The 12,846-nt window shown below is 37.0% G+C and overlaps 1 protein-coding gene across 4 annotated transcripts in view; it reads left to right on the top strand.

Moving 5' to 3' along the window:
• The window catches only part of TTC29 (tetratricopeptide repeat domain 29), a 243,319-nt gene that overhangs the window by 114,553 nt on the left and 115,920 nt on the right, over window positions 1–12,846 (top strand). For all 4 annotated transcript variants that reach the window (XM_038558949.1, XM_038558950.1, XM_038558951.1 and 1 more), the window contains exon 9: window positions 9,942–10,033. In XM_038558949.1, coding sequence (XP_038414877.1) covers window positions 9,942–10,033 — 92 coding nt within the window. The remainder of the gene's footprint in view (window positions 1–9,941; window positions 10,034–12,846) is intronic.

Genomic DNA, 12,846 nt, shown 5'->3' with positions numbered 1-12,846 from the left:
GGCAGTTTCAGGTAATAGGTTCCAACTTACTATTCAGAAAATTTTTATTTTTAACTGCAAGTGTAATTCTATTTCATTATTTTGGGGTTTGAGAGTCCTCTGTATATTGGACATCTAGAGAGAGAGTTTTAGGTAAAAGGAGATTCTTAGAATTTTCTTGAGATTTATTTCTATCTTTATAGCCTTTGAAAATACAATATAAACTTGTAGTATATGAGAGATAAACTAGCAATTCTAATTCAGTTTACATAATTTAAGGATAGCCTTGAACTTTCATCAAATTCTTAAAAATTTTAAGTGGTAAAAGAAAAATTTGCTTTTTTTGAAGAGACCTGATCATTGCATTGATAGCAACTGCTATTTATTATGAACCCAAAACATTGCAGATTCAGCTCTCCTTGCTATCAGCTATTCTAGTTTAGTGACATTCTTTAAAAAGCAATTCATTAGGGGCAACCCCAGTGGCTCAGCAGTTTAGTGCCGCCTTCAGCCCAGGGTGTGATCCTGGAGACCTGGGATCGAGTTATCGGGCTCCCTGCATGGAGCCTGCTTCTCCCTCTGCCTGTGTCTCTGCCTCTCTCTCTCTCTCTCTGTGTCTGTCATGAATAAATAAATAAATAAATAAAATCCTTTTTTAAAAAAGCAATTCATTAGGAATATGTGTGATTTTTCAAATAAGAGGGAAGTATGAAAATGACATTTCAGTTGAATGAAGGGACTCATCATTTTGTTTCTTTAAAAAAGAAAAAACAAAAAACAAAAAACAAAAACAGAATAGGGACGCCTGGGTGGCTCAGCGGTTGAGCATCTGCCTTCGGCTCAGGGTGTGATCCTGAGATCCTGGGATCGAATCCCACATCGGGCTCCCTGCATGGAGCCTGCTTCTTCCTCTGCCTCTGTCTCTGCCTCTCCTTTCTGTGTCTCTCATAAATAAATAAATAAAATCTTTAAAAACAAACAAACAAAAAATCAAAATAGATTTATCAGGGACTTTAAAGCCAAGAAGAAATTATTGAAAACAACCAGAGCCTACCTTATATTACTAAATATATCAATATAGAGTTCTGAACTCCAACTAATATTTTTGAAAGGGAGAATTATAGATCATTTGGTACTACGCCATTATCTTCCAGACTTGGATACTGAAGCTCAGGGTAAGCAAGTGACCTGTCAAAGCCACACCCTGAGCTAATGGCAGGAGAGAATCTAGAACTCATACCTCTTAACATTCAATCCTTTCTGCACTAGACCACATAGCCTTCCTGTTAGTGTCAGGCAATGTAAACAGTATGTAACAGTTATTCCAAATGGTGAATAATGCATTTCAGGAAAAGGGATTTCACACTCCAAATGATCAATATAAATAGTAAGGCTAGCCTGCTCCTAACTTAAGAATATAGTTTCAGCAGAATGCAAAATATTTAGCTACTTTGTGTGTTACAGTTTACAGAGCTGCATACCTTGCTTGTCCTCAGTGCTTGCTCATTCAATATAACAGATCTGTAGCATAGGATAGCTGTATTTACCGATTGTCCAGATACTATAACTTTGCAAAAGATGTACTAAGAGCCTGTAAGTGATATGAGACCAGTTCTGCTTACCCTCATTTTTTCCATCTCTGATTGCTGGCTCCAGTAAAGTGCTCAGAATGTTGCTACGGTCCAGTCTGGTCCTCAGCCTGTTACTGCAGTGCTTGTCAGAAATCATTAGCCACTGATTTCTTTGACTAATGTTGCAGTTGATTGTCTGAATCATGCTCAGACACTGTAAATGAGGCAGAAACATCCTTTCTGCTCACCAACTGTGAAATGGCTAAAGGGGGTTAGATTGCCAGAAATCAGAATAAATGTATTTCCTATCAGATTTGACATTGATTTCAAGCACAAGATGGCAAACTGGATTTTTTTTTATTTCTGTATTGCTTATTGCACAAGAGTAAATCTGTATCATTGCCTTTTTCTCCTCAAAGTAATGCACGGAATTGAGCACAGTGCCAAACTTTTGTTATGAAATGGCACAATTTTGTGTTTGTGTAGAAGATGTATAACAAACAGACTGTTAGCTGCGCTATCTTTTTATGGTGGGCAGGGAAGAAGAAGTAAAAAATACACCCTGGATAATAGACTTGACTTCTTTACAAACAAACCCAATGGATCCCTCTTTATGGTTTCATAGACATTTATGGTCCAGGTGTGTTTATTTAAACTCTTCCAGAACTCAGACAAAACTAGAAATGAAACATTCAAATGTGTTTAAACTGTTGGGGTTACGTTCTCACTCATTTCAGAGTCTCCTGGATGACTCTATATGTTTGGAGGCTTTGAGGAGGGAAAACAGCTATCTTTCAGTATTGGTAGGACTGTCCGGGATGAGGGATGGACTTGTTCTGGGTTGTCCCACAAAGCACAATCATGGTGAGCACATGGAAGTAACAGATTTTACTTAACTTAACCAATAGTTTTTCTCATTAACTCTTCAGCAATAGAGTGGCTGGCTTCACAAGGGTGTGGCTTCCAATAATGAAAATAGTTGAGGCAAAAGCTAAATCAAGATTGCTTAACATCAACAATATTCACATTTTGGGCTGGAAAATTCTTTGTTATGGGGGCTACAGTGTGCGTTGTAGGGTACCTAGCAGTATCCTTGGCTTCTTTTTAACTAAGTAAATGACAGTAGCAACCCTCCCAATTATGACGACCTCAGATATCTCCCAGACATTACCAAATATACCCTAGGGGGCACAATCACCCCCCGTTTGAGAGCCACTTAGATAAGTAAGGTAAGTATTTGGGGAAATTAAGCATTTGCTTTATTTAAATCTTTAGTAGGTATTATTAATACCTCATCTTATTGGAACCTTATAACATCCCTTCCAGGTAGACTTTATTCATTTCCATTTTATACCTGAGGAAATAGGCTCAGAGAGAGTAAGTCACTTGACACATGTCACTCAGCTCAGTAGTAGACCTGTGTGACTTGAAAGCCTATGGTTTTGAAAAAAAAATGTGAACACCCAGAGGGAAATTTGATTAATTATCCCATAAGGCTCCTCCAAAGCCTGGTCTATGCCCTCAGAGGAGGAGTCCCTACTGATTTCAAATATTGAATTAACTAAGGAAGAGAGCAGTGGGGGAGGGTGGTAAGTGAAGAAAGGAATGTACATAGAAAACAATTACGAAAAATTGAAGTAAAAGTAGGATTGTTTTCTTTAAAATTTTTGCAAAATTACAAAATTTCCATCCCAAATGGGCTAAATGTTAGAACTTACTTTATGTGGTGGTTTCCATGCATTGTTTTCCTACAGAAACAAAGATAGGGTCACTGACCAGAGCATAGAGGCCAATTTCAACCTTTTGTCATTGATCTGTATTAGTTTGAGTTATGCATGCTCAGTACTGTGCCAGAGGGAGAAAGAAAAATATTTTCCTCTCATTTTCCTAGATACGGGAACAACTCTGCATTAAATCTTTTGAGGGCCACCTGGTCGGTTAAGTGTCCGACTCTTGATCTCAGCTCAGGTCTTGATCTCAAGGTCATTGGGTGTGGAACCTACTTTAAAAAAAATTAAACTTGGATAATGGGAAACAAGGCAGGCAACTGCACAATCTTGGATGTGGCATATTTCAACCAAACACATTGAGCTGCCTAGAAAGTAGAAAGACAAAAACTATGAATAAAAAAAGTCCTACAAAAGACTGCGTTTATGTGCATGTAGAATAAAGAACAAAAATGAATAACCCACCTTACCTTCAAAACAATAATCAAATTCATCACTTGTAATCAAATAGATAAATTGCAACTTGAGTGTTTATTATTTAATAGCATCCATTAAGACTGTGATTACTTAGAACACATTACTAGATAAACATTCTATGGGTGAACCTTAAAGCGGACTTTCTTCTGGACACTGTTGCTTCTGTGTACTCTGGTAAAGTTTCTTTCCCATTGTAGCACTCCTTCCCTTCCGCAAATCTTCGTTCAAGATGCCCTTGTCACCACTGACCCAATCCTGTCATGCCTTTAAAGTGCAGATTGAGTTTCTCTTCCTTTAGTAAGCCTTTCCCAGTTCTTCATCTTCCTACACTATCTGAAATTCACTCAATTTATTCATACGATTACAAATTTTCTCCCCATTGCCCAGATACAATGTAGACTACATGGGGGAAGGGGTTTTGTATTATTTGCTGATGTATGTCTAGCACCTAGAACAAAGCTTGGCCCATAGGAGACACCCAGTCTTTGTTTAATGAATGCTTTTGGACTAGAATTTTAGCCCTTTATACAGACTTATAGCACTATATAATATCAATGCCCATAAATCTTATTGCCTTAGTAAGGCCTTTAAGAGCAGAGATGGATCTCTATTACATATACAGACATGTAATATACATTGTGTACATATATATATATATATATATATATATATATATATATATATATTTACCTTGCAGTTACATCTAATGATCACATAGAATATACTGGAAGAGGACTTTGCATAATACATTGGTTCTGAAGGTTGAGCATTATGAAGAAAGCAATAATGAGAGGGAGTTACCTTTTAGGTATCAGTGACTTCCAAACACCTGACCTTCACAGCTGCTGATACACATTTCCCTTCTTCGCTTTTTTCATCTCTTCTGTAATAAGGAGATTGTAAGAAAGTGTGTGAAGCCTCTAGAAAACCTGAGGTATAGAAGTGGACCCCCCCAAAAAAGGTTATAAAAATCAGTACCTGCTTAAGGGATCGTATCATGAGGCCGAATTTTAAGTGAAAACTGGCCTTTTTGTTGTTTGTTTTATAAACTTGCCCCAAATTATCCCATACACACTATCTGAACTGCTTCATTTCATTTTGTTAGACTGCATAAAACTCCACCTAGAAGAAGGGATTTGGGGCTAGCAAGCATCCTTTTTAAAACTACAACTTCTAGGGGCGCATGTAGGTTAACTCAGTAGGTTAAGCGTCCAACTCTTGATTTTGGCTCAGTTGTAATCCAGCCCCAAATCAGGCTCTATGCTCAGCAGGGATCTGCCGGAGATTCTCTCCCTCTGCCCCTCCCCCTGCTCTCTCTCTTTTTCCTCTCTCTCTCTCAAAATAAGCAAATCTTAAAAAACGAAGCAAAAAGCACTACAACTTCTGGGTAGTTAGTGATCTTTGAGTCATTCATACGTGTGTATGAACTACTTTAACCAACTATTATCCTTCTATCTATCACTCAGCTGAGGAAATTTCCCTGGTGAAATACAAACACACAGGGTGAGGGAGGTGCATCAAATGGGAACAGGGCAGACACCAAGGTATTTTGGAATGTTTTCTAAGGCAGACCTTTCTTTCCCCTTCCCCCCCTCCCCGAAAAAAAAGAGAAAACATATTTTCCTCCACCTCTCTTCTTTCTTTTCCAAGCAGCACACATAACTAAAAATGAAAGGGTAAAGTGAGAAATCATTGTAGTGATAGCACTTTCTATATTTTGACTATGGTGGTGGTGGTTCCATGAATAGATGCATGTGATACAATCTCATAAAATTAACACTGACATGCACGTGCACACACACACACACATATACACACAGAGGAGCATGTGTAAAACTTGTGAAATCTGAATGAAGTGGGTGAATTATATCAACATCAATTTCCTGGTTATGCTACTATACTGTAGTAACGCAGGATGTTATATGGGTGAAGGATAAATGAGAGTGCTCTGTATTAGTTCTCACAATTGCATGTGAATCTACAATAATGTTAAAATGCATAAAGGTTTTAAAACAAATTGACTGGGACAGTGTTTTAACAGCTGGCTAGCAGAGGGGTGCAGAGAGGACTCCATCTAATCTGGGAAAGTTAGGCCAGGAGTGATGGTCATTATAGTGGTTTAAGCAAGTTTCAGCTGTGAAAACAAATATAAGAGCCATTATTGCTGGGATTTTTTTGTCTGTGTTATTATTGTCTAAAGTAAGGGAACTATAAGAGAGGAGTAGCAGGGGGATGAAGAATGAATGAGAAAATAGAGGAAGACAAGAAGTGGGGGTCAATATAAAATGGATCATTTTCTTTTGTTCCAAGGCACCCTCATACTGGAAATCCTCAGCATGTAAAGAAGAGAAAACAATTGGGTATTTTGATATTAATAGACTAAATAATGACTTCTTATGTATCTGTCCTTGAAGGTTCCAAAGTTCAGGCACAAAATTTATTCTTAAAATCTTCTGGGAGGGGATCCCTGGGTGGCGCAGCGGTTTGGCGCCTGCCTTTGGCCCAGGGCGCGATCCTGGAGGCCCGGGATCGAATCCCACGTCAGGCTCCCGGTGCATGGAGCCTGCTTCTCCCTCTGCCTGTGTCTCTGCCTCTCTCTCTCTCTCTGTGTGACTATCATAAATAAATTAAATTAAAAAAAAAATCTTCTGGGAGGACAAGGCTACTCTTCTATTCTTTTTTCTCAATCTCTCTCTCTCTCATTCTCTCTCTCTCTCTCTCACTCTCCCTCTCTCCCTCTCTTTTTCTTCCCCCTCTCACTCACTTTGTTGACAGGTGACAATCTCTTTTTTTTTTTTTTTTTGACAGGTGACAATCTTGACTTAAGTCCAATGCTCCCTTGAAGGGTATTGCAGCAAAAGAAATTAATGATCCTTAAAATTTTGTTTCACAGCAAACAATTCTTCAAAGAGTTCATCACATATTGCCAGCATTATTCTTTTGCACATTCTCATTTTTTTATGCTAGGTATTCTATTAGCTTTGTTTCTAGGTGATCAATAGAAATTATCTCATTTTAAGAATTTGGATTTCATTTGGAAATGCCTTTTCAGGTAAATCAGTTTTATTCTAGTGGGAAGATAGAGCCCATTGTCTTTAAAACTTCAAGTAAAATAGTTTTCAATGCTTCATCTCCATTATTCACTGAAATTTTTGAAGCAATTTGAGTAGCCATGTAGCACTCAAGTTTTATTAGGCATATGAACTGATTTTTCCAACTGTGATAACCTTGTAATCATGTGCATTTTGGTGTTTATTTAAATTTACCTAGTACTGTACTTAATCGGTTTTGTCCTTTGTCATTTGACAAAGGTTGATTAAGTTCATTGTCAATAAAGTTTAAAGATGCATAATGAATTTCCAATTCATCAAAATAGTTTGCACCAGAGAGTCTTTATTCTATTCTCTTATCTTTGATTTGTGATGATAGAATTTAACATTCTAGACCCTGGAGATGTTTCCAACATACTGCTTATTTGAGGGATATGCAGTCAAGTACAGGGGATCCCTCAGATCTGCATACTGTATTTTCTCAATCGAAGTATATTCTTTGTAAAAAAAAAAAATCTATGATTTGTCTAATGATTTAAAAAAATTAATGTTTATTCATTTGGAAATTATACCCTACCTACTTTCATTAAAAAGCAGGTATGGTAGCCTACCATAAGAGCAACATAAAACATCTTTAGTTTCTACACAATTAGTAATCTTATGTTATTTTTCCACTTTTATGAGTTTTTCCTTTGTATTTTAGCAATGTCCTTTATACTCCCCTTAGATCGAACTACAGGATTCCCCAATCTGCTGAATTTCACCTTGTGTTTCCTTGTCACCTGTCTGCCATTTCCTGTCTCCCGCTAGAGCTCACACTCCTGAGGAGCAGAGGTGCTGTCTGATTTAGATGAGCTCCTCTGTGGTGCTTTGTAGGTCTTCAGTTTGGACATCATGTCATTCATTGCTTCCCGACTGGGCCAGTAATGAACTAAATGCTTCCCTCTACGTATACAGTTCCTGTTTTTAGGTAAAATGTGTGAGCTGATGCATGAGCTCCCTCAATCCACAAATTAAAACATGTTGCCTTTACTTTGAGGGAGGCCCCTATCAGAGCTGTTCACTAGTGGTTGGTTAACAGACTCCCAAAGAATTCTTGTCCTGTGGTTTACATAGCAATCTATATTATCTCCTGGTGGCTCTCACGACAACTCTCAGAAACAGGTTTTCTTTTTCATTTCTGAAGAAGAGTTCTTCAGGAGCTTTCCTGGAAAAATGTGTGAAAGGACTTGAGTTCAAGTCTTCTTACTCTGAGGTTAGTGTTCATCCCAGTAGACTACATCTGGCTCCAGGAGGAAGCTTCTGTGGAGTCAAGTCTGAGAGCAAAACCAAAAGCCCAGACTGAGCTCGTTTTTACCCCTGCTGCTTCCAGGAAATCATGCACACCTGTGTGGGATAGGAGTCATCAGCACTGAAGTATTTACCTGTAATTTCTTGGGTACCTACCTTCTTATCCACAGAGTAAAGAGGCATACCCCTAAGATAATGGGTGCCTGTGGGTATTTGCTGTACTGCTTCGGTGGCCAGCGGCATGGGAGAGTATGCAGTATAAGTATGGGATAAGCCCTGGGGAATCCTGCTAATTTGAGTAGTACCTCAACCCAAAGCTCTGTACCACAAGACTGTAAATGCCTTCAGGGCTGCAAGCATGTTCCCTTGTATGGAAGATTTCTTAGGGTCTAACATAGTACCTGGTACACAGTAACAATATTTGCTAAATAAATAGTTTGTGGCAGGAAATATAAAAATACTCAATCTTAAAGTTGTAGAATGTCATATAAAGATATATGGGCCAGAAAAGACACTAGAAGGTCTCTTTCTAAATATTTTGGTATTTAGATTCAATAAAGTCTCTTATAAATTCACAAAATTCATGAATTCTGCCCTTTAACTGAGAAAGGTCTATGTCAAGTTATATCAGACTTAATGTAGATGTTGTCAGTTACGCAAGACAAAGTGAAAAGAATATTTTCAGGTTTATACAAGGCATATTAAGAGGCTTAAAATTAAGAATGAAAATTTTGATCTTTGTAGGTTTAACAGGAATTAAAACACTGGGTCATTATGTATGAGTAAACTTTAATATCAGCGTTATATCAATGAGCAGCCACTTATAAAAAACACACACAAAACAAATTTTATGAGGTATCACAATGGCCTCATTGAAATTATTTCCCAAATATTAACCTTAAGAAAGTAGAGTCAAATGTCAACACTGCCTCTAATACTTAAATCTTCCAAGCTGCCTAATTCAGGCAGTAGCATACAGCACGTATTTATGTCCTCCTTCACCCTGACTCTCTCTCAACGGCTGTCAAATGACTTTCACTAATTCTGTCTTAGAAAATGTGCAAAAAGGATTTCCATAGAGGTCTTTGGAGATTTCCTGTGTCCTCATGTGTGTAATAGGTTGGGTCAAGTAACAATAAAGGAAGAAGGAAGAATAGGAATTTTGTTTTACGTATTTTCCTCCTTCTGGCCACTGAAAGAAAAAAAGAATAAAAAGGAAAATTATACCATAAAAATGATATCAGTGTTAAATTAAATTAAGATCATATGTTTGGCTGTGGCAGCCATAATCTTCTGATTATTGAGGAGATTGTTGGTAATGAAGTACATTTTTAAGAAATATTTTTAGTGTATACCCAATACATGCACAAACTGTGAGATATGCATCTAATAAAATGATAGATTTAGAAATTGCCTAGCACCTAAATTCATGCTTTTCAAAACAGCTATTTATAGAAAGTAAAGTGATATTTAAGCTACCCCAGTAGAATATTATAATCTGCCTTCTATTACCTTAGATAATAGTACCATATTTTAAAATAACGTTGTAAACCATTCAATTATTTATTCACGCCTAAGTTCCATAAATTGGAAGATTTTGGATTGTGCAAGAAAAGAATTATTTTTACAAAAGTAAGACCTCACTGTCATGGCTTAAAGACATTGCTGTGAAACAAGTTATGCTATAGTAAAAATAAACCAAACCAACATGAATTTTTAATAAACAAAAAAGTATTTTATGGAGACATTAGAAACAACTATTAATTTTAATCTTTTTCTGTTACGAAATGAAACATCAGTGAATCTGGCCGTGCTGGATATTTAATATGTATTTCTTTTCCTGATAGGTCTTTAACACTTACAGTAAAATCTCCACAGACCTGGATGATGATCTCAGCCTGGGGAGAGCCTATGAAGCAATAGCCAAGGTCCTGCAGAGGTAAGTTAGCACATCCTTGTCTTGCTGTCACTGTGAATTCACTCAGCTGTGAAAGACTTAAATTGTTTGAGGTCTGTCGCTTTCCATTACTGCCTGCTTAAATTTTAAGCAGTGCCCTTCTTAAGTGACCCTTTCATCGTTAAGTTATTTTAAACCAATGTGGTATTTTATAATATGCACCTAAACTCTTCTTTGTCTATTCCTCCTTTGTACTATTTTATTTTTGATTTTTTGTAAGTTTAGTGATGACCTTGAATGAAAGGGAAAAATCAGGTCACATCTCACAGGTTAAAAAAGCAAGAGCACAGAAATATATAGTACGCTTCAGTAACTGTGGCTCACCGTAACCTTTCCGGATCTCTTCTTAGAGGAAAGTTTTCACTTATGCTTCAATCCTGCTTCTTCCATTAAGACATCTCTCTTCTGAGCGTACATTTATGGGTAAACAACTGAATGGAAAAACGATATTTCCGCTATTTCATTCAAAACAGAAAATTTAATAAAGTATACCTGAACAACAAATTTTTCCATGGAAAACATATGATTTGCCCTTCACTTGTTGTATTGTGATCATTGTGTAGTCCACTTAATTATCGCATTATGTTGTAATGTTATTATTTAATTCAAGTTATAATAAGAAAAGTTACAAAATTAAGGCTTTGGTTTTTGATATGTTATCTTATACCATGATATGGATGGCTTTTTAATAATGGTGGTGGTAACAGTAGTAGTAGTTAGTAGTGGCAAGAAGAAGAAAAAGAATGGATATAGTTGTGTCAAGTTCTAATTTCTATATTTCAGCTTGTAAACACATACGAGGTAGTGTTTTAAAAGATAAAATTGTTATTTAAAAGACATTTAAAAGGTTAAATGCCCAGCGAACTGAAAGTACATCACCATTATATAATTACCACTGCCAATATAATAATAATTAATAAATAAATAATTCAATATTAAAATACCAACGCCAATGAAATGAAAGTTCCCTACAAAATACCAGATAAAAGACTATATAAAGAAAGTATGGCTATTTACCTGAGGAAGGCAGGGCCAGCCATGGATAAGGTAAGCAACCCATGATTATTATGGTTCTTCCAAGTAGAGATTGGTAACTAGTCTGGAAAATCAGTCCAGCTATCCCTTAAACTTTCACTTTCCACGTGACAATAACAACAGGAAAGAAGCAGATGTTTGGGCACAAAGAAGAATTTTGTAAGTTCTCAATTTAGTGTCTGTTTGTAACACACCAACTCTGACCTTTGGTTCAGTTCATTTTGATTATTAAATTACTTAGCTCTGCTGTTAACACTGCCCAGAATCAGTATAAAATGGTTGGAGTTTTGTCTTGCTTTGTAGTCGCAGGCCTGGCCTAAGCCTATGCAGTAAATAAGTGTATCCCTAATTTTATAGTTATAAAATTATTTATAAAATAATTTTTACAAAATGACATTTGTTCCAGCATAACTAAAGAGATAAAATTCCAGGGGAAAATATTTTCTTTTATAAACATATATTGAGCACCTACCATGCCATAAGGGTTGGAATGCCCTCTTGGTTACTGACAGCTTTTATTTTTTAAACTTCTAGATGCATGAGGTTATCTTAAAACATTCTCATGTGTTAGGGCAGCCCAGGTGGCTCAGCGGGTTAGTGCCGCCTTCAGCCCAGGGCGGGATCCTGGAGACCCAGGATCGAGTCCCATGTCGGGCTCCCTGCAAGGAGCCTGCTTCTCCCTCTTCCTCTGCCTGTGTTTCTGTCTCTGTGTGTGTATGTGTCTCTAATGAATAAATTAATAAAACTTTTTAAAAAATAAAATAATTCTCACGTGTTAAAAACAAGTGACTCTCTTGGAATATTTTAATCTCCACTCAGGATCTGAATTCCTGGTCTATACAGTAAAAGCTAAAAGGAGAGTTGAACAATTATATGATAAATATTGGCAACACTAACAGACAAATAATTTGATGTTTTGATTTGGCTGATGGAGTGTTATTGGGGGCTTAGATGTGGAAAAGGATACAGCTATATTTGATATATCATAAAGGAGGGTGTGTTTCTAGCAGGAATCGGGACAATTCTATTCCAACACTCTGGGTACTTGCCTTGGGGCAAACATATAATAGGCAGGAAGATTGATTCCCCACCTCCCTTTTACACCAAATGAAACAAATTCCACTTATAAGAATTCCCATCTATAAGTACCAATGAGGCCATTGATGATTTGCTTGGTAGACCTGGGTTCTTAGTTTCATAATGTTATGTGATACATTAGAAAGTACAAGAGATGCTTCTTCTGGGGCTGTAGGGAAGAAGTACCCCAGGGACACTGCAAGCTTTCCAGTGCAAATCTACCATTTTGCAGCATTATTAGTAGTTATAGAGTAGCATTAAGGGGAGTGTAAGCCTCAGCATATTCTTTTACCATTTGTGCAAAATAACTCAAGATACAGATGTTTCAAAAACAAACATTCTTTTCAGGTAGACAACACACCCTAGTTACCTAAGAAGACTTATTAAATCAAGTCCACTGATTACTAAAAATGCCGTGATACATATTTTGTGGTCATTTTTTAAAAATCTCATTTTAAGGGCTTGATGTTCTTTGATATATGCACACACACACACACACACACACACACACGCACGCACATATCCTTTCAGAGTCCTAAACTGCCCTCCGATTAGCAGCAACATGCAAGAAATGAAGCACAACCAAAATAGAGGAAATTATGGTAGTGGAGGTGGAGAAGTAAATCAAGCTGCATACGAAGCTTCACATCTTCTCTAAATCTTTTTTCTAACCTGTACAATTG

This window comes from Canis lupus, chromosome 15 (genome assembly GCF_011100685.1).
Source record: "Canis lupus familiaris isolate Mischka breed German Shepherd chromosome 15, alternate assembly UU_Cfam_GSD_1.0, whole genome shotgun sequence".
Classification (NCBI taxonomy): Eukaryota; Metazoa; Chordata; class Mammalia; order Carnivora; family Canidae; genus Canis; species Canis lupus.
The sequence above is the reverse complement of the archived record's forward strand: the minus strand, read 5'-3'. Positions and strand labels throughout refer to the sequence as shown.